Source organism: Bacidia gigantensis (genome assembly GCF_019456465.1).
Source record: "Bacidia gigantensis strain McMullin 20006 chromosome Unknown contig_255, whole genome shotgun sequence".
In the NCBI taxonomy this organism is placed as follows: domain Eukaryota; kingdom Fungi; phylum Ascomycota; class Lecanoromycetes; order Lecanorales; family Ramalinaceae; genus Bacidia; species Bacidia gigantensis.
This window is the reverse complement of record NW_025408605.1, coordinates 457,096-477,161: the sequence shown is the minus strand read 5'-3', so window position 1 is coordinate 477,161 and position 20,066 is coordinate 457,096. Positions and strand designations below refer to the sequence as shown.

At 49.4% G+C, this 20,066-nt stretch overlaps 4 protein-coding genes across 4 annotated transcripts; 1 reads left to right on the top strand and 3 right to left on the bottom strand.

Moving 5' to 3' along the window:
• Positions 1–177: 177 nt before the first annotated feature.
• Positions 178–7,739, bottom strand: KY384_006886 (uncharacterized protein; the record flags this gene model as incomplete). Its single annotated transcript, XM_044815379.1, has 2 exons — positions 178–845; positions 902–7,739. 2 exons carry the CDS (start codon positions 7,737–7,739, stop codon positions 178–180), a joined length of 7,506 nt encoding a protein of 2,501 aa, XP_044667253.1.
• Positions 7,740–7,817: 78 nt separating this feature from the next.
• On the bottom strand, positions 7,818–8,650 carry KY384_006885 (uncharacterized protein; the record flags this gene model as incomplete). Its single annotated transcript, XM_044815378.1, has 2 exons — positions 7,818–8,236; positions 8,317–8,650. The coding sequence occupies 2 exons, from the start codon at positions 8,648–8,650 to the stop codon at positions 7,818–7,820; spliced, it is 753 nt and encodes a 250-aa protein (XP_044667252.1).
• Positions 8,651–10,282: 1,632 nt separating this feature from the next.
• Positions 10,283–11,985, top strand: KY384_006884 (uncharacterized protein; the record flags this gene model as incomplete). The annotated part of the gene is made up of 2 exons (XM_044815377.1): positions 10,283–10,942; positions 10,990–11,985. The coding sequence occupies 2 exons, from the start codon at positions 10,283–10,285 to the stop codon at positions 11,983–11,985; spliced, it is 1,656 nt and encodes a 551-aa protein (XP_044667251.1).
• Positions 11,986–12,861: 876 nt separating this feature from the next.
• On the bottom strand, positions 12,862–14,204 carry KY384_006883 (uncharacterized protein; the record flags this gene model as incomplete). The annotated part of the gene is made up of 2 exons (XM_044815376.1): positions 12,862–13,639; positions 13,690–14,204. 2 exons carry the CDS (start codon positions 14,202–14,204, stop codon positions 12,862–12,864), a joined length of 1,293 nt encoding a protein of 430 aa, XP_044667250.1.
• Between the last annotated feature and the right edge of the window lie 5,862 nt (positions 14,205–20,066).

Sequence of the window (20,066 nt, the reverse complement as noted above, 5' to 3'; positions counted from 1 at the left end):
ACTTTGACGTCTATGCTACAAGCTTTACCGCTTCACATGTTGCATGCCCCTACTCCTCAAGACAAAAATGGGACCTTAAACCTTCCATGATAGAGTACAGAAACCTACCCTTGGTCGCAAAGCAAACTTATTCTCTCTCCTATACCACCATCTTCATATCCTACCCGCCCGTGTTCATCACGCCTTTCTCATCCTCTCCATTCCATCCTTGTTCTTTTGAATGTAGCGGTCACAATCCTCGACTAATCTCGTTGCTTTCGCCTCCTCGGCTATCTTCCGAATGTGGTCCACGTTATCCGCTCGCCGGTAAATTGTCGCATTGGTAGTCTCCGTGAGAAAGTCTTCGACTTGATCGCGCAGACGTAACATCTGCCAGGCATTTGAGCATTCGAGTACATCAAGTATCTCATCTAGACGGTCTGCGATCTCGTCGGTATCTTCAGAACTCTTCAGGACTGGGGCAAGGAAGTCCGTGCCATAGGCCCATTCAATCATCGTAGAAAGTGTAGAGAGCTTCTGCAAGCCGAATTTAAGTGGAACCACGCATCTATCCGGCGTATGTTTTCCCCAGTGCGTAGCAAAATGAGCTTTGCAAAAGTCAGACGCGGCGGCAAGGACCACTTTATGGGCTGCGATCTGTGTCCCCTCTACTTCCATATATACGTCAACAAGCATCTTGGACTTTCTCAGCTCATTGAGAGAACCCCAAATCGAGCGCTCATTTGCCTCGATAGGACGTGGAGGCGGAGGGGGAGGTTGCGAGAATGATGGGCAACCTAAGGTTATGAGCAAGCCGTCGTAAGGAGCGAGAAATTTCTTCGTTCTTATCATAGTTGGTGTGTCGCCTATGTCCGATGTTAGTCATGGAATGCTTCAATATGAACACAAATGAAAGGCTTACAAGGGGCTTGAAGGCAGAGAACATGTGTGGGCAGCAAGCTAGGAGCTAGCTGAGACCTTTGTATCTGACTGATTACCGTAGAATCTAGGTTGAACCAGATTTTTGCAGACCGAATGCCCGGCAGATTCTTGGCATTGTCGTCGTCTTGCAGCCATTTATAGCAAGCCTGGAGATCCTGCAGATATTCTGATACTTCGCTTTGAAGAACAGAGTCATGTAAAGTGACCAGGTAGTGGAGATGCTGGTAAACTTTTTCAAGACTTGGTCGACCATGATTAGACATTCGATTGTAGACTTGAGGTGCGGGTGGAGAGGTAACGAATTTTGCCCTGCTCCAACAGACGCGCGTATACTCAGCCTTGACTGTATCTTTCAAAGCACAAAAGGTCGCCTCTTCAGCTAGAGATTTCATCCGCTGAAGACGATACGAAGGTTCGATAGAGGACGAGTCACGGACTTTGAAAATTCGCAAGGTCTCCAAGGTCTTCCAAATTGTTGAGGGCCAATCCAAGAATTCTGGTTTCTCAAAATTAAGATAGGAGGTAATTGAACCTGCTGTGCGGACATACGTAGCTACGTCCAGGTCCGACCTCCACTGTCGATCTACAGCTTGCGCACTATCTATAAAATGGCTATGATGAATAGTACGGTTTCCTTCTCGGCTCCGGAGACCGTTTTGTATGAAGAAGGATCGAAGATCTCGTAAGTCCTCATGGAGAAAATGCGTGTTTCTTTCATTCTGGAACGCATTCGCAAACATCTCGTCTTGGTGGTCGTAAAGCGCTTTCGCCTGAAGTAAGCATCCGTCCACACGGACTGCAATCCTGGCATTCGTCTTGATGGAGTTTATAGAAAGTGTTGTCAGGAGGCTTTGAAACAATTTCATGTCGTTCGGAGTTTCAATACGTAATGGCATGTCATCCTTAATCCGAGCCCAGAAGTCTTGAACAGAGAGTAGAGGTACACCTAATTTGCAAAGTACCACTTTATGGCGTCGTACAACGCTCGATTTGACTAGATCGTCTTTTTTCTTCATCCACGGGACGAACATGGGCTTATGCTCGCAAAAAGTGGCACCTGACGCCGAGTGGTATGAGAGATTATTTTGGAGTGCGATCTCTCGCGGCCATATTGGAAGCGCCAGGATAATCCTTTGCCTGATTTTTGTCGGGTCAGTATCAGTGATACTCTTGATGTACTTGTCGAGTAACAGTCTTAGAGTGTCACGTGAAGCTGGGGTCATTGCGGCGTTGAGAAACGTTGAGAGGTCATGAGGACTGCTATAAGCTCTAGATAGGGCTCTGATAAATCGTCTATAACCAGGGACAGTATCCATTGCACCTTCGTTCGCCACTAGCGAGGATGGTAGGCAACTGCGGTCGACCATCGCCGTAGAGGGAATATTGGAGCACATTTGCCTCTCTTGCTCGTCCAGAGGACTAACTATGTATGCCCCATTCTCGAAAGTGCGCGGCGAAATGTACTGATCCTGGGCAGAAGGAGTGATCCTGTAAATTGGTTGGTCGAGTAGTCTGGCTTCTTGCATGAATTCTACGGCATTTGTCATGTCAAACCTGGAGTTTAAATACGACCATAGCTCAATTAACCACTGAAAGTAAATCTTGGAGGAGCCTGCACTTCTAGTCGGAGAACCAGGTCTCATCAAAAGCAGACATAAGTCTTGAGCTTCGATCCCTCTGATATTGACGTCAGCGAGGCAGATATCTGCGATAGGATCTCTATGCCCAGTAGACGACAACGCCTTTAGCTCCTGCTTGCTCTTGAACAACTGGGTGTGAACAAAACAGTCTGCTGCGAAGCTAAACAATTTTTGTTCAGTCTCAGTGGCCATTAAATGCGGGCAATCCGCGTTCTCAAAGCTTAATTTGCCCAGAGGAAGTGTAAGTGTTGGACGAGGCAAGATTCTGCATTTCTCTAGAATCGCTAGGTCTTTGACGTTCTTCTGACTGGTCAGAGGAACGATGACTTCCAGGAATGAGGCGTAGAATCTTTCTCGGTCGCTCTCGGTGTGGAGTGACTGCAAGTAGTCTTCTAGAACCTTTACTTTCATCTCGTCCTGGAAAAGCTGGCTTAAGAACTTGGGACCTATCTCAGCTATACTGAAATCTGCAGCGGAGGATTTGATATCCCTCCATAGTAGGAAGGGAGGCGTGACGAGGTTAAGCCCAAGCTTGTGGAATAGGGGCTGCAAAACTGGTAGGGGTGAAGGATAGAAATGAGCATTCTCTGAATTCACAACATTTAGAAGTCTCCTGCGAGCCCGTGGTATTGCTCTCTTCAGATTTGTCTTGGATTGGTCCTCGCTGAGCCCGTCTTCATTCAACGGATATAACGGCTCAGAGCGATATCTCGGAGTTAATACTTCAGCCCAGAAAGAAGTCGACACAACGTTCGATATGGTTCTCTTCGGTGCTGCTGTCAATGTAAGCGGCTTCGCAGGCCAAAACTTGAAGGCGTCTGAGCCATAGCGTGCGGCCAAGTCTTTCAAAAAGTCAATGTAAAAAGTGGCAAGACAGTCCTTGAGAAGCCAACAGTTCCACTTCGCCACTTCGTCGTCGTCAGAAATCGACATGGTCTTACGATCCCCGGTAATCGCAAAGCTTGCATGTATGGAAACAGGTAGCTCTACACTCAGGTCGACAGGCAACCTACAGAATACGTGATGACGTACAGTGTGGTTTCCTAAGAACTTTCCATTGAATCCAGGATTTGAATGCTGGTCAAACTGCAGGCATGCGGCAATACCACACTCAGTTATTTTTGTAGCCCCTTTGCCTACCTTCGGCACGTCGGCTGGACTACTTTCAATGTCATGGAGACCGATACGCCATAAGTCGTAAACAGGCTTCTGGCCATGCTTTACGACGGTAGTAGTCACATTCTGAAAGACCTCAGCATCCGAGCCTGCAACTCGGGACGTGGAAACAGTCCAAGTGCATTTGGGGGTTCTGTCTGCTTGATGATAGGCTTTGATGGTCTTGATAGATGGAAGAAAGAGCAAGGAGTTGCGTGCGGATTCAAAATAGCTGTCCACCAATTTCGAGGCCTTCTTCACGTCCATGACCTCCAAGGTACCTGTAAGCGGCGTCTCCATTCCAGCCCCTCGGAAAGCGAAACGCCAGATCGTACCATTGAAGTAGTCTGTCTCCTGAGAATAGCCGTATATTCCTTCAAACAGCGATAGTTGCTGAGCCGCAAGCCGACGCGCAGTAGCTATTGGAATTTTAATCCCTGCTTTTCGTCTGTTTCCCTTACTGCGACTTCGCGGAAGGTGTCTTTCCCGGGGATCTAGAATGACGAAGGAATCACCTGATAAAAGCATGGCGACATCACAAAAATGATAGGCACACATGACTCCCCGTCCAAACATGCCCGTTGTATTTGCGTCGTCAGCTTTACCTCCCTCCCCAATATGCTTGAGGCCTTCAAAATCCTTTTCATCGAAGACGGAGTCATTGTAAACTGTCAAAGCCGGTCCATTAAGCATTGAGAGTTCTTTATCAAGGGTGCTCGCGGACGGTGAAAACGAATGGTAGCGCTCATCAACAGTCCAAGAGATATGTTCTGCTCCCGCATCGTCAGCATTGGCAAGAAATTCATTAAAAGCTGTGACGACAGGATATCGCGAAAGTGTATCGTAGATAGTGTTCTTAAGATCCTCTTTGGGGGTAAATTCATCTGCGTCACCTTCGTCGAATTCAATCTGCAGCCTGAGAGCACGCTCCCAGCAGCTCTCAATCTGCAGACCGTTTATTAGGTCTGAAGAGATTCGAGGATGTGTGAAGTGGAAATCATTGAATTTTTCAGTCAAGAAGCCCTCATTATGTACTACGTCGTTTTTTTCTCTCAGAATACCAGTGGTGTCAGGAATGAGAAGGTCTGCCGATCCACATCCAATGTTTCGAGCGACTTCTAGGACTGCGATACATAGCGAAAGATCTGAATCATCTAATGAGCTCGGGCAAGAATCTTGAAGCGACTTTTGTACACCCTGCAAATCCTGAATACATGGCTCGCTCTGGACACCAAGGGCCGAGAGAAGTCTACCATGGGTATGCACAAACAGAGGATCAACACGATCCAGCCATGGCTCCAATGACATCCCAATGAGGCTTTTGCCGGGCGTAGACACCGCTTTAGGAATCAAGTATTGCCCGTGTGAACCCAAAATACACTTTTTTGAGGACAAAAGCGAAAAATGTCGTGGAGCGATATGCGTGAGCAGTATATTAACTCTCGCATGATCACGCTGTTGAACACAGAGGTCAAGCTGTTGCAATAGAACCTGGTGGGGAATGTCGTCATTCCAACCCAGCAATTGTTTCCAGAAAGGATTTGGCAAGAGATTTGTGGTCCCCCAGACTTTGTCTACGAGGTGATCATGACCTATTCCGCGGCAGCTTGAAGGCGCATAGAGTTCGACCTGACCGTTCGGACTGTCGGCTGGAATCCACTTTAGGCCACGTAAGTCTTGGACGTTGATTTCATCAAGGCCCCTACTGACTTCTGACAATAGCAGAAGTCTGACCTTTTCAACGAGCTCTTCGTTAGCCGTTCGTTTCGAATATGATAGTGCTCGGTTCAACAGAAATGGACCATCGTAAATCTCAGGTCTCATGCCACACAAGCGCAGCGCTTCAGCGTGCGTTCCGAAGAATCTCTTGTCTGGAAAGACACCTTCGTCATCAAAGAAAAGCCTCGAAAATGTTGAAATCGGATCGACGAGGGTCATTGGGCGGGCATGTTGCTGGATGCCATTTCCTTGTATTACAGGTACAAGGGATCGGTTGGTGATTATCCTCTTCCAAGTCGGGTTTCGATCAGTCTGGACCATGTTGAAAAGCCAGTTGATTAAGTCAGACCTAGCCTTCTTTGACTCGATGGTCTGCTCTTTAAATACCCATGGTAGCAAGAAGCCATCCAATAGGGTCTCAATGGCGTCGAGTTTAATGAGGCTGAGCTTAGAAACAATGAGTCGCTCGCTATCGTCTGACATATCATACAGACTCACACCTGGGATCTCAGGCAAGGGTGGGAGGCCAGGTGGTAAAGCAAATGATACGGATCTGGTCAAATCAATACAAGCCTTGGTGATTTGCCATTTCTCACAGGACACCTGCGATGTGCACTTGCTAAAAATTGGCAATGATTTGATCTGGTCCTTGATTAGGGGAAATACTTTCTTTGCGTCGACGGAGAGGACGAGACTAGCGACATGGGCCAATAGTCGCTGCCGATGGTAATCTGACATGCTCCGTAACAGGTCTTTTGAGCTTACAAGCCAAGCAATAAGAGGCTCAAGCGTCTTCTCAGTGGCTAGACGCAGCGCTGGAAAGTCCAAGGCGACCTGCTTCAAAAGCTTGATTGCGTTGTTGCCTATCGCGTGGCTATCAATGATGTTGATCAGTGTAGGTAGGATTCCAGGAGCAGCTTCAACAATAAGTCGCTTGAAGGCATCGCCTTCAGCTAGGATCAAGGTAGGATTTGAGTGTCCCTGGGGCTTGAGGCGGCGAATTCGGGTTTGCTGTAAAGGCAGCAACCATAGATTTTCTAAAGAATTCGCATGTCCAATGCAATGTGAGTCGCTACGATCATAGATCCATTTCCATATACCCTTTATTTGTAGATCTTGAGCTAGATCTCGCAACCTCACATCGTAGGGCTCTATAGACGCATTTGTTAGTTTGAAAATGGTTGGCCAGTCGGTTGCTAGGTCCTTCAGAGTGCGGAGTCGCGCAAATACGGATTTGCTGTTGGCATCTTTCAGCAAGAATTCACAGACCTCTTGAGTAAGACAACTTAGATTCAGCGTGATCGAAGCCCTGCTACAACGAAAGAAGTCCATTTCGACTTGGTCGTGGGGCATAAGAGTCTTTCCTTCACCTTTAAAGGGCTCTAAGGCTCCATTTAGCATCGGCCAGATTGGAGTAGTTCCGAGCTCTTTGCGGACATCCTTCAATCTGGGACCTGTGCCGTCGTCTTTCATTGCGTCTAACAGACTATACTCGAGTATCCTAGGAGCAGATAGCGGAGGGCCAGACGTACGATGACTTAGATACTGGCGAAACGATTGTGGAGTTAAGCATCTGACAGTCAGTCCGCAAATTCTTGCTTGAATTGATAGCTTGTTGAATAGTGTCTGCTTGAGCACAACACCAGGAGTTTCAGCTACCTTCCAAGCTTCGCAATAATTCGTGCTTTCGCTGGCATTCACAATGAAGAGTGCATCACCGAATGTAAGACATTCGCCAATCAAAGACTCCCAGACTGCTCGCTGATCACGGACAATGATATTGAGCATCAGCTGGTCAAGCTCGGTCCAGAGGTCCTCTTGCTTTGGTGTTAGATCAGTACGAGGCCAAAGAGCGAAGGCTTGCTCATTTGTTTCCTCCAGGTTGAGATGCTCTAGCAGGTCTGTCCACCCGGGGGCTACGCATGAACGAAACATGAATTTGTTCCAGCTGACCGCTGAGTCATCTAGACTAAGACGTGCGCGGTCTGGAGCAATAGCAAATAGTCCATGGATATGGACCGGCTGCTGAGTCCGAATGTGCAGGCTCAGCGTTGAGAAAAGTAAGCCTTCGAATGCCGGGTCGAGTCTTTTAATAGGCGCAGCTATACTGACCCAAGGATAAAGTTTACGTTCTTTTGCCCATTCATCCAGGTCAGGATCACCACTAGAAGGCGCCAGACGGTGGTGCATAAGGTACTCATCACTCCAAGATTTAGCCTCATTAGCATAACAAAGTTTGATTCGGAAAGTCTTCGATATCACTGCGCCAAGCTTATCGGGGGTTGAAGAGCCATATAGTCTCATGAAATCATGGCGTATAGAACTTCTAAGTCTGTTTGGTTTAGCCTCATTCTTGAAAAGTATAAGCATCGATATTGTAACTCACTCAGCGTCACTAGTTCCGGTAGGTATTTCAGCGGAACTTATGACTTTTTTATTGACTTTAATGACCACTTTTCGAATGTTCTTCAGGAATAGCAGGCCCCCTTGCTGAATGTCCTTGCTAAATTGCTTTAGAATTTCCGTAACATTGGCAACGCTAACAGAGTGTCGAACAATCTCGCTATTCTTAGCCTGAAGACTCGTCCGGAGTGGTATACGGATGATAGTATCTGGTCTTTCTTGACTCGGTCGCACGTCAAAAACAGCAAAATGCTTCATCATGTTCTGTATCTCTGGGACTGCATGATTACCCACGACATCAAACGCGGGACCACCTGCACCCGCCTCAAAGCTCTTGGACCATCTCTCATGAGGGTCCAGCAGCAGGAGAAGATTGCGCGAATAAACCCACGGGCCGTCTGTCCAATGGTAGACAGAGCAAAAGCCTTCATACCAAAGTCAACAGAGGGCACTTGGGGGTAGATTGAAGGCTACTTACCTTGTCCGAATCGTCCTGTTGTGGCGGGATCGAAGCGTTTGACGGAATCTCCTATGGTGGAAAGGCTTTGGAAGTCCTCGTCCTTGAAAACACTGTCGTTCCGCACCAAAAGAGCTGGACCGCAGTAATCCGCTAATTCTTCATGCAAGAGCGGTCGCTCTGGATACGACTTAGTGTCGAGGACGTACTCAACTTCGGTCGCCCCGGCATCGTCAGCATTCTGGAGAAGCTCGCGAAGGCACGTGTTCGGAGGATAAGCCTCGCAGATTTGCCTCAGCGTGGTGGTTATTCGTTGATGCTGCCGGAAGTTTTGAGCAGCTGAAAGTGGTTTCATTGTTTATGTTCGGAAATGGCTGTACTCGAAACTCTTATCGATACCTATTCGCCAGATGAAGAGGCCAGTGACCTCCTTGTGACCATGGTTCTACGTTTAGAAGGAAGGAGAATGAAAGAGCTTAGAGTTGAGCTGGACGATTTTCTGGAAAGTAATAGTGGTCAAAGTGGGGCAATAAGATAAGTTAAACTGAAGTGTCAAGGATAATTGGTGTCACTTTAAGATTGAGCTATTTTCCGATTAAAGAGAATTTGGGCATAACACAGCAAGAAAAAGGCACTTGTACACGTCATCCCTATCACTGAAATGCGGGCTATCTCAGGCAGCCTTACTGACAAGACCTTGGAGAAGTACAAGAGCGTTTCAGGCTTTTATCTGATTGGGTATAGACGCTCGAGACGAGCGCATCCCCCAACTTAGGCTGATGTATGTAACCGCCTTTCAAAAGATGAACGTGCCACAATTTCCTGAGGTGTTAAAATTGTCGAATGAATTGACTAGCTGAGGAAGTAAAACAAGGAGGATCGGGTCGTTAGCCTACAATGGCTACATTGTTCGTTTCACCGGCTTGTAAGGAGGTGAAGGACGAAGCGGTATTGGGCCTTTTCAGCCCCATTTAGGATATGGCGTAGCCGCCCACCACTCAGTCTCATGCCATTTACCGCCGGGGAATCGGGAAGAGGTCAATATCGTTGTGCCTAGGATAGAGGCTAGAGCTGATTCCACGATCCATTGCCGAATATATACCGCAAGAAACGTGTCACAGGTGGCAGGCCAAATCAAGCGAGCAGGAATTTCGCTGCGCTGGTTATGGGCAGGTACAGTCAGATGTCTGCATTGGGGCCTCAGTTGGGTCACCTGCACGCTAGGATAAGGTGATTCCTGCCATCTTTGGCGCGACGGATGTACTCCGTAGTCCGTAGTAGCTGGTATAAAGCCCAGATTGCAGGCCCTCACTAAACCTGCGTAGCTACTGTCACGCCAGCCGCAAGATCCATCACAGACGGCAATAATCGGCGACAACGCGCTTGCGCAAACCCAATATTTACTGCGCGTTGACAATTCGTTGGGTGGTCAAGTTAAATCCAGGCATTTTCTAGCGAGTAGACGACGTTCGGTGACAAGCTGCTAATGTTGGGGCCATCATGGCCACCTCGAGACCATCACTGTATCGGGAGGTCCTCACCCCCGCCTTCCACCGGAGATTCACAGAATCAGCCGTCTTAGTCCTTCTATTTTGCTACATCGAGGGCGTTCTCATTGCTGAAAAGACATCAAGTAAGTACAACACGCCATATCAGAGCCATACATGCCTGCTTACCCAGAACCAGTCTTGTGGGTATGGTTTCCCATCGGACCTGCCGCTTTCCGGTCGCTGCTTCTCTTCATCTCCGCTCTCTCCATATTTGTGCTAAGGGTTTCTGCTCTCCACCTAGGTGCGTACGTCATTGCAGCATGGCAGACATCTGTCTGATGTCGATTAGGAAGTCGAACCTCTCCTTTTCCAGCCAATGCATTCGTACAGAGCGTCTTCAGCTTCGGTACCATTACAACCTTCGCATGGTACATTTTCTCTGCGTGGTGGTTCAGCGAGGTATACATCTTCTCTGCATCAACTTCACCCGATTTAGGATGGACTATACGCGGAAAGTAAGGAACAAGCTTTCGATCACAGGGCGCCAGCTAAATTTCGATAGGGTATCAGAGCGAAACCGACTCAATGAGCGAGCAATCTACTTCAGGTTTTATACCTTTCTACTCGCCTTAGTACAGGGTCTGGTGCACCTATACTGTGACTATGATGAGCTTGCGCTACCTGTAGGAGCTGTCAACAACAGTGCTGTCAACTCTGATAGTCAGGGTCTACAAGCTGGGTTCCTCGCTCGAGTGGACAATTTACTGCCAATGTTCACGTGGGACTCCCAGAACTGGGTGAGGTCAATACCGCAGAATATCTTTCTCCGGACTTTAGCAGTCAGCTTATCTACTCCCATTGTCTACCAGACCTTTTTTCGCCGTTGGGTTTGGGAGTTGGCCCTGTCTGTTGCCTCGCTTCTCTGGGATGTGCCATTGACTCCTTTCTCCTTTCTTCCCCCGATGTATCCTTCACTGATCCAATACTCTTTCACGGCTGGGCTCCAAGTTATGTTCCTCTGGCAATCTTCGAATGCTTTGTTCACGGCCTATGTCGCTCAACAGCCGATCAAGAGAGAACAACCTCTGTCAAGTGATTCTAAAGATCCTACCGGAACTCTTCTGAACGGGCTCAGATCGAAGAAAGAGACACCCAAAGTAGGCTCTCTGATCTATTGATCCTGATCTATGCTGAATGTAGGCAGACCTTCGCTTGTTGGGAGTTGTCCTTGATAACTTCGAACTTTCCTGATCGGAGGAAAGCGATTTTCACCGACATCGATCGTCTGTCGGGTCCAGCATGGACTCAGATCTTGTCGCAATGTCTAGCAAACATCAGCAGCATCAGTGTCAGGATTGACAGCTACCTAAATCCCCCAGCTCCCTCCCCACCTTCAAGCGAAGAAAAAGCTCTTGCCGACAGACAAGCAGCAGCAGCTGTCCAATCTTTACCTCGGATCTCAACTCCAATCCAAGAAGGCCATGTATTCATGAAGCCGGCAGTGCCATCCACCAAGACTAAGAAAGTAGAAAGGGGTGTCGGCAACCTCGCTAAATCTTATGGCCAGTCAACATCACCGGGGACCTTGAAGATACCGTATCTGAGTCCGCAAGCCAAATCACGCTTGATATCTAGCAGCAAGGACCTCTTTTCTCCGAACATTCGAAAGTTTTTCGCCGAACAGAAAGACAACCATTCACCACAGGGTTTACGAGGCACGGCCCAAGAGTACACCATGCGCTTTCTACGCTCCAAATTCGGAACACCCTTCCGCACAACTTTCTCCCGCCGAATCTCCACCGTAGTGCTAGGCACTCCATACAGCACACTCTATTCCACCATCACTTCAATCCAGTCCCTCGCCGCCCTCGCCATCGCGAGTCTAGATGAAGACCCCTACGGCCGCGTCTCAAAAGACGTACCCACACTTATCCGCACATTCACACGGACCGCTCAAGACATAGAAGCTTTCACAAAAAACCTACCACCTCACTGGACAGACGTTGAGTTCAAGGAAGATGACAGACATGTAAGAGACGTGGAGACCGTCGTTGAGTGCCTCAAAATCGGCCTGCGGGACATGGTCAACGCATTTGGAAAATATACGAAAGAGCTGGGATTGCAGCATGATGAAATGGAAGTTGTCCGCAAAGTCGCTGGCATAGGAGAGGAGATGCGGACTGTGAATGGAGGCATATAGACTGGGAAGTGATGATACCCAAATCAAAAGCATCTGATTGTATCGAAGGCCATGTTGTATTTCTTGAATGAGACAGTTATGTCTATACCTTGTTGTCGGGAATGTCGCACTGGTGATGGTCGCAGGACCTATCCATCTGCCATGCGTTCAACCCTTCCTGATCCGTTCCCTGAGCATCATGAATTTGACTGTCGTTTATTTCATAGGGCCGTATGCCTGTCATTCATGTCCACCCACAGCCATCCATTCGCTCGCAACGATCTTTGATGTTCAAAGTTGGAAACGTGCAAGTACGGATACCTTTACCATCACAAGGCTAGCTGTGGAACGAAGAGAGTACTTGGGCACTCGCATTACGCGCAGAAATAAGGAAAGAATAGAGCCTTCGATCGGGACCCTTAAAGTCTCAGTTGTTGATAGTGTTCCGATATATTGCTGGATGCCTTGTGATAAGCGAGATTCAATAGCGGACGCAGAGGGCGGGAAAAGCACGGCACGTATCTGCCTCGATGACTGGATGACGAAAAGTGATATGGCATTGAAGACTATTCCCATCCAAGCGCACGCAATACGTTGTTCAACACTACGTCGCAGCTTCGAAACACCTCGCCATCTTCATATATAAAGGGAAACAAAATGTAATCGTGAGAGACCCAGGTACCCGGCAACACATGCCCCCCAACCTTGCCGAGACAAATCTTGTGTCAAGTCCGTCCCCCTCTCGCCAAACCCAACGGCTTGGTCGAGCCCTACTGCCCTACAGGCGATCAAGAAGGGGAAAAATGGCGAGACTAACCGTATCGTAAATTCGTAAGGGGTGTATTGTAAAAACCCCATTCTGTACACCGGCCCATGAGAAGACGTTGCGATTTTTTATTAAGAAGATTCGTTAGACATTCCGTAACCACCGCTCCCGGCCCCTTGTATATGCAATGCGTGTTGTTGATGATGATGGGGTGCTGTCATGTACCCTATGGAAGGATCAATCTTGCTCGCGTCGAATTGCGGGACCATTTGTGGTGGTCCCATGCTCCCCGGAGGTACATTCATCTGCTGCTGTAGCTGCGCTTGATTCAGATCATGCTGGGAAATCCCATGGTGACCCATAGGCGTCGCTAAGCTGCCCATGTGTGCAATTGGAGCACCTCCCGGTGGCTGTGGAGGGGTGTTGGACTGGCTATTGTCACTCGATAATTGGGGAGCCTCATTCCGTAAGCAAGCCTGTTCTAATGCATTTGTATGTTTTCCGCTTTTACCGCCATGACTATGCTTCAGGTGCTGACGAAAATGGTCCGCGCGATAGAACTTCTTCGACCGATTGCAGTCACCGAATTTATGTTGTGTAATAAGATGTTGATGCCGCTTTTCCCAATCTGGTTGCGGCTCGTTCGTGAACTCCTCGCCGCAGTATCCGCAGATATCACAAGCCGCAACGCCATTGGAGGTCTGGGGAGCCTGCTGTTGGATTGGACTCGTCCCTGAAGGTGGGGCATTGTTGGGAAAGAAGGCAGTAACAAAGTCATCCGCAAGTGCAGCGCATGACCAAGAACTGTCTCGTCGATGGATGGAGTTCTGGTGACGCTCGGCTTCGTTCTTGTTCTTGAATTTATTCTTGCAATACAAACAGGAGTATTGCTTTTCGCCTTGATGTTGACTGTCAAATGGTCAGCTGCTGTGTATGAGCTTGAGATTGACCCGACCTACTTCAATTCTTCTAAAGTTTGAAATTTCTTTGGTTTCTTCAAACAGCATTCACACTGGTATGGGGCTTGTAGGTTCGCGCTTTGCTTTCTTGAACTATCCTGCGACTTTTGTGTTGGCGTACTGCGATTGTCGGACGGTTGTTGCGGGTAGGGGCCTGAACGGGCGTTCTGCGCACTCATTTGAATAGTGGAATATTGAGAATCTTGATTATTGAGTTGATAATGTTGCGTATCAGAGTTAGGAGAAACGCCGCCGGGGGACTGCTCTATGCTCGTGTAGCTGCCGTCTCCTACTGAGGGCCCAGCCGAGGAGGCGTAAGAGTCGTGTCGAAAACCAGATGATTGTGACGATATTGAGCCTTGATGTGGAGTGAATTGGCCTGTCGCTTGTGCAGAAAGATGGTGGGGTGCATTTGCATACTGCTCAGCACTTGCAGCCTGCTGCATTAATCGAAGCTGAGCCTCGTCGGGCGATTCGCCCGGTGGCTGTTTCCTTTTGATACCTGATCGTGACATTTTTGAATGTAGAGGGGGAATATGTCGGAACTTCGAAAAATAGTCGAATCCGGATGGCTAGTCAAAGGCGTGCGATCTTCGAGATGGAGTTGTTGAACATCTTCTTCCATTCGGAAGGTCGAGTCTGGTTCCGAAAAGGTCGGGTGCTCGTTTTTTTCCCGCTTAACCTCATTAGTCGTAATATATGCTGACTCATCAAATTGTGAAAGCAGAGACCCGCTGCCCGAACGTCGACTTTTATTTTGCCGTGATACATTAATTGAGGGAGGAAATCGTTGTGGGTGTTGGAAAAAGTTGTCGGGATCGACAGTGGAAGATCGTGAGCTATGCTCGATCGTGGGACTTCGGTAGTCCGAGAAGCCCTTGACACTGTTTGCCGAAATGATAGACCTAGGCGATACAGGCCGTGATTGAGGACTGCTGAGATATCTGCCGGAAGGTTCTTGCTTTATCGGTGGGTCGGAGAAATTACTTGACGCAGAATTGGGAAAAGATAGCGACCTGAACTGACTTGGATGTCTCTGGGCGAACGAAAGGACGGACGTAGGCGAGCTTTCGAGACTGCCAACTGATCCATTGCGAGGCGGGGTCGTGCCTGGTTTTCCGAATTTCGACAAGAGGTTCTTGTCATATGCCTGTGAAGATTTTTCCTGATCCCGGTGATGAAGTTGTTTTTCGCCCGGCAGCCTGCGTATAACCAAGTCAGTCTGTCCGCCCAACGGTTTGGGACAGGAACAATTTGCGCGGATAACGGCCTCCCTTGAGAGACGCTGTGCATTGACGACCGCAAGCACATTTTTACCAGCAAGTATAGGGATTTCAAACAAAGAATAAATGATTCAAAAGGAAGCGGATACTAACGGTTGTGTCAAAGCGTTTGGATTGGAGAGGCTGTAATAACCCTCATCCTGCTGCCTCTGGGCTTCGTATCTTCTCTCCGAATCGGTGGGAGATCTATTGCTCCAGCCTGGAGACGCGATCGAGTCTTCGCGTGGCCGCAACGCTGGTCGCTCGGGAAGCCGTCTCCCTTCCATTTCGTTTGCCCACGGTTTCGAGAAGCTAATCCCTGCGCCAAAAGATCCTCTATCCTCCCTAGGATGACTCGTACCTGACCTTGGCCCAAACGATGATGGCTCATCTTCATCATCATCATCATCCGGGCCTGCGTCGCTTACATACCGCGGTGGTGGCAGCGGTCTTGGGGGAGCAGGGGCTCTACTCCCCGGCACCTGCACGGCCATTGGTGAAGGTCCGGAATAATGATCCCCAGCCAGACGCCTGTCAGAGAAGACTCGTGAGCGACTGATTTGAGCCTCGTGTCCATGATTTGAAGAAGGAAACTCCATGTGTTGCGGTCCCATTTCGGCGTTGCCTCGCCACGCTGAGTGATGCATCTCGTTAACGGGTCGTGACGTGGTGCGATCGATGCATATGTGTCGTGAGAGAGATCAATGGCTTGCCTGGATATCGGTGGTGGGTGGCGTTCCAGGGTTGAGGAGAAATCCTTCAGCCAATCCAAGGGCTGGGTAGAGCAAGGGCGAAGGCGAGCTATTGCGAAGGAAAAGCCAAATTGTCACGAATTGGCCACAACGAAGGCAAAGACGCAGAACAGGCCGTAATCGTTACCTAGCCGCCGTCGCAATTGGGCTTTCGTGCCCATGGTCCTTCATTTGAGCAGCTCTCGCGCATGGTCAATAATGGCAGTCAGCTTCACAGGAGCAAGCCCATTCAAGGTGGGGCTGGCAGTTGTACATAAAGTATGAGACTCTCAGCCCTATGAAAACCGCTTGCTTTTCAGCTCCCCTGCTTCCCTGCAAGCGAGACGACTAATGCTGCCCTTTTTTGAAGGATTGCCGCTCAGAAGCTCCAAAGGCTAAATAGCCTGTCGGGGTGCAGTCTGGTGCAGTATACCACAGTTGGCACTACCCTTCGATGCCAGGGGCTATCCTAGTCAAATGGCGCATCTGTTCTAGCTCTGCCTATGTGCTTAACAGCTTCGGGACTAGGGAGGGGGAGTCTTAAGGCGGGGGCCGCCCTACGAGCCTTACGCCGGCTAAACTAGTCTTACTTTCGAATGTCTCCTCAGTCGCATTCTAGGGTTACTGGTCTGCTGTTACGGAGTAAGTCAGACGGTCAGGAAACCCCCCAGTTACTAATTTGCCCCAGTCGGTCATCCGGGAAGCCCACGGTGCCCATACCGTCCGTCTTACGTCGACCCATCGCAGGCGCTGGATATGCCTCAATCCTAATCCTACACCGATGACGCGGGGCAGTCGGGGGGTTCCCACAGTGGTTCTTGTTGGCGCCGTGTCCCTAGTTCCCACTGAAACAACAGGCCTCCCATGGTCCCCTACGAGTTGCATGCATCTCATGCAGGCCTTGGATATAGAAGTCTCAGTAATCCTAAACGAGTCTGCCCAGCTCCTGCAGTAGCCAGAAAGCAAGGCGCTTATATGATAGCCATTATAGCCATCAGTGACCGTGCCCTTGAGACCGATGGCATGTACTCAAAGGTACAGTCAGCTGAGCGGTCATCTGAGAACATCACTTCTTTCGAGCAGGATGCGAGATTGGCGAATTGTGCTGACAGCATTCAACCGAAGCCCACAATCCTCAGGCGTGGAGTCTCTCGCACAGTTTCCCGGAATTGGTTAGACCCAATCCCAATCTGTAGAAATTGTAAGATCACATATGAGAATCATGCTTCCTCGTCATTGTGTTTTCGCTGCCAACGTCCCGTTTGTGACACCACAACTAGGATCACCAGCGTCTCGTGTCAGGTCTGTTCGCCGGCTCAGGGTGGGAAGTTGTCAATAGTGCGACTGGCTCCTGTCGCTCGTGTTCAGAAAGGCGATGCAGCGAAGGCGCACTGCATGACAGATAACGCCTAGTGACAGGCAAGTGCTGAGATTATACAGGCAGATCATCCAAATTTTCACGGAGCTTATACTCAGGACAACAAGGCAAGCAATTGCCTCGGATGTTTTGAACAAAATGAGGTCATTAGCATTGCCTATTTGGAACCATACCACACCAGTTCGGAGGGTGGAGATCACTTCCGGAAGGTGTGGAAGATGGTCGACGGCACAGATAATCTGGGGGATCGTCCTTCAGTTCCTGAGGGATTTTCAGGGCTAAGGAGAGAACAAGGGTAATCAAGTGGATCGAGAGTCTAGAACAGAGGTAAAACGCAAACTTCCATTGGAGAGCATATTGGTGAAAATGAGGATGTCTGTGCATGTGCAAGTCATACATGTTTGAATGAATCCGAATTACAGAATGCATTTAAGATTCTCGAGCGTGCCAAGACATGTCAAAAAATAGATTGAGGCAGTGCTGGAGGAGTTTGCATAAATTGCGTCTGTCGACGCAAGTCGTAGATCTCCGACGCTGTCGGTTGGTCAAAGCTCATGTACAGTCTTGAGCGTGCAGAAGTGTTGAACATGTCGATGTTGAGGATTTAATGCAGGGCAACCCAACCGTTACGAGGTTTGCGCAAAGTCATGTTGGCATGTGGGAATCCCTACTCAAAATAAGTGGGAGGAACGCCTGGAAAACTTCCCTCTGGCTCCCAATGGCCGAGACCCTTGTGGGTCGACGCTAGAAGCCAATCGGGTAGGCTAATGGCTTCCATGGATCTTCTAGAAGGGCATGTCGTTGAGACGAGCGTTCGTAGGGCTTGGGTGCAGAGACATAGGACCTGAGGTGACGCGAGATGCAAACTACGGAGTCGTTGGGAGGATGTATGCGAGCATCGCGAACAGGGTCAGGAAATCAATGGCTGCTGATGGCTAGAACATGCAGGACTGCTGCACATCGGGCGTCGGCAGAGTAGGTAGGTAGGTAGTGGCTTTTTGGCAAGCGTGGTATTATTGATCGGAGCGGAGCTCTGAGACGGCAGATGGGATGCCACGTTGGACGGTATGAGAGACACGAGGTCGGCGCCGACTGACAGCATTTAGAGCCCCTTAGCCGCGTCGCGGGGCGGTGGCGGCTATCGGACGACAGATGTATTCAAATACGGCAATCGTGGATAAGACCCAACATGATAATCGGAATGAGGGACCCACCCTCTGGAATGTGACGATGTCACGGTATGCGTATGTTGTGGCGAAACCAGTACGAATTACGCCCGCCACGCGTTGCTTGCCTGCCAAGCATGACTCACCCCCCGAAGGCTCAGGCCTGCTTTCCTGGAGCCTCTCCACTCTCCCACTGCTCCACCACGGCCAATTTGTAGAAAGCGTTTTTGACTTAGACAATTCTGCAACATCATAATGTCATTAGATTGTGTACCGGGAACCAACATCTACATAGGCGGGTACGTAATCTCTCTTTTGCCCCCCCAAAAATAAACCCACCTAGCAAGACGAAGCGAGCGCGCACACTCTCGCTCGCATGTTATCATCAAGGCTGAATTTGCCATGTCCCCGGCTTACCACCGACTCAGAAGCTAACATGGACTTGTCATGGTCATAGGGTGTTCACACTCCGCCGCAGGGAAGCGCTCAAAAAAGCCAACATTACGCACGTAGTATCTGCCTTACGCCCACCCTTGGACCATCCCTTCTACCAAGAATATAAGCACTACGTCGTCGCGATCGATGATTGCGAGGATGAAAACATTCTAGAGCACTTTCGTGCTAGCAATGACTTTATTCAGCAAGGCTTGGACGAGGGTGGAAGTGTGCTTGTGCATTGGTAAGTCTTTGCTAAGATTCACTTTACAATTCATATTTACGATCATGCCACCTACATGCACACATCCGAGAAAAGTCACGAGCCCGCATTTGGTATAATTTCTCCATGTACATATTTAATTTGATAAAAATGATTATCAAAGATAGCTGAAGCGTGCAATCAAGGGCAGCAAACCCTTAGTCGGAATCCTACGCTCAACTTTCAGTTTCATGCCCTGACCCATGTCCAGTGTTATCGCCATCCTCCACCATCACTCCCTTGCCCCTGTTTTTGCCCAGCATGCCAAAGGATCTGTGCTGACATTCTCCCCACCAACAGCGCAATGGGCAAGTCCCGCTCTGCGACTCTTGTAGCCGCCTATCTCCTCCACCGTTCTCACAGTTCTCATCAAAGCCCCTTTCCTCCATCTCAGCAAGTCACACCTGACCAAAATGCCAAAATCACACCACTTGATCCCACATCCGCCATCTCTTTGATCCGCCAGGCCCGCCCAATGGTAGAACCCAATGACTCTTTCCTTGCCCAGCTCCACCTTTACCACAGCATGGGCTGTCCCACTGACGTTGACGCGTGTCCGGCCTACCAGCGCTGGTGCTGGGAGCGGGAGGTTGAACTCAGTCGGCGAAGGGGTGTGGCGCCAGGAATCCAGGGGTTGAAGGTTGGCGATGAACTGGATGAAATGGGGAAGGCGATTGAGGGGTTGGACTTGGAGGACTGGGAGGACTCTATCGGTGATAGAGGAAGTGGAGAGAGCATGAGGGTGGAGGAAGGGGAAACAGGGGATGAGGAGCGTGGGGCGGGGAAAGGAACGACCTTGTATAAGTGTAAACGCTGCCGCACGGAATTAGCTAGCTCGTCATATTTGCTTCCCTTTCATTTCCGCAATGGCATAGAAGGATGGAAAAAGGAGAAGAGCCTGTCTTCCTCAAAGGCTAGAAAATCGGGAGCAGATCACAGCCGAGGCTGTTCGCATCTGTGGCTTGAGCAGCCCATGAGCTGGATGAGGGAGGTCATGGAGGAGGGCAATCTGGATGGGCGGTTGGAATGCCCGAACACAAAGTGTAAGACGCAGGTTGGCAGGTATGCGTGGCAGGGATTGAAATGTAGTTGTGGGGAGTGGATCATCCCTGGGATCAGTTTGGGTGTTGGAAAGGTTGATGC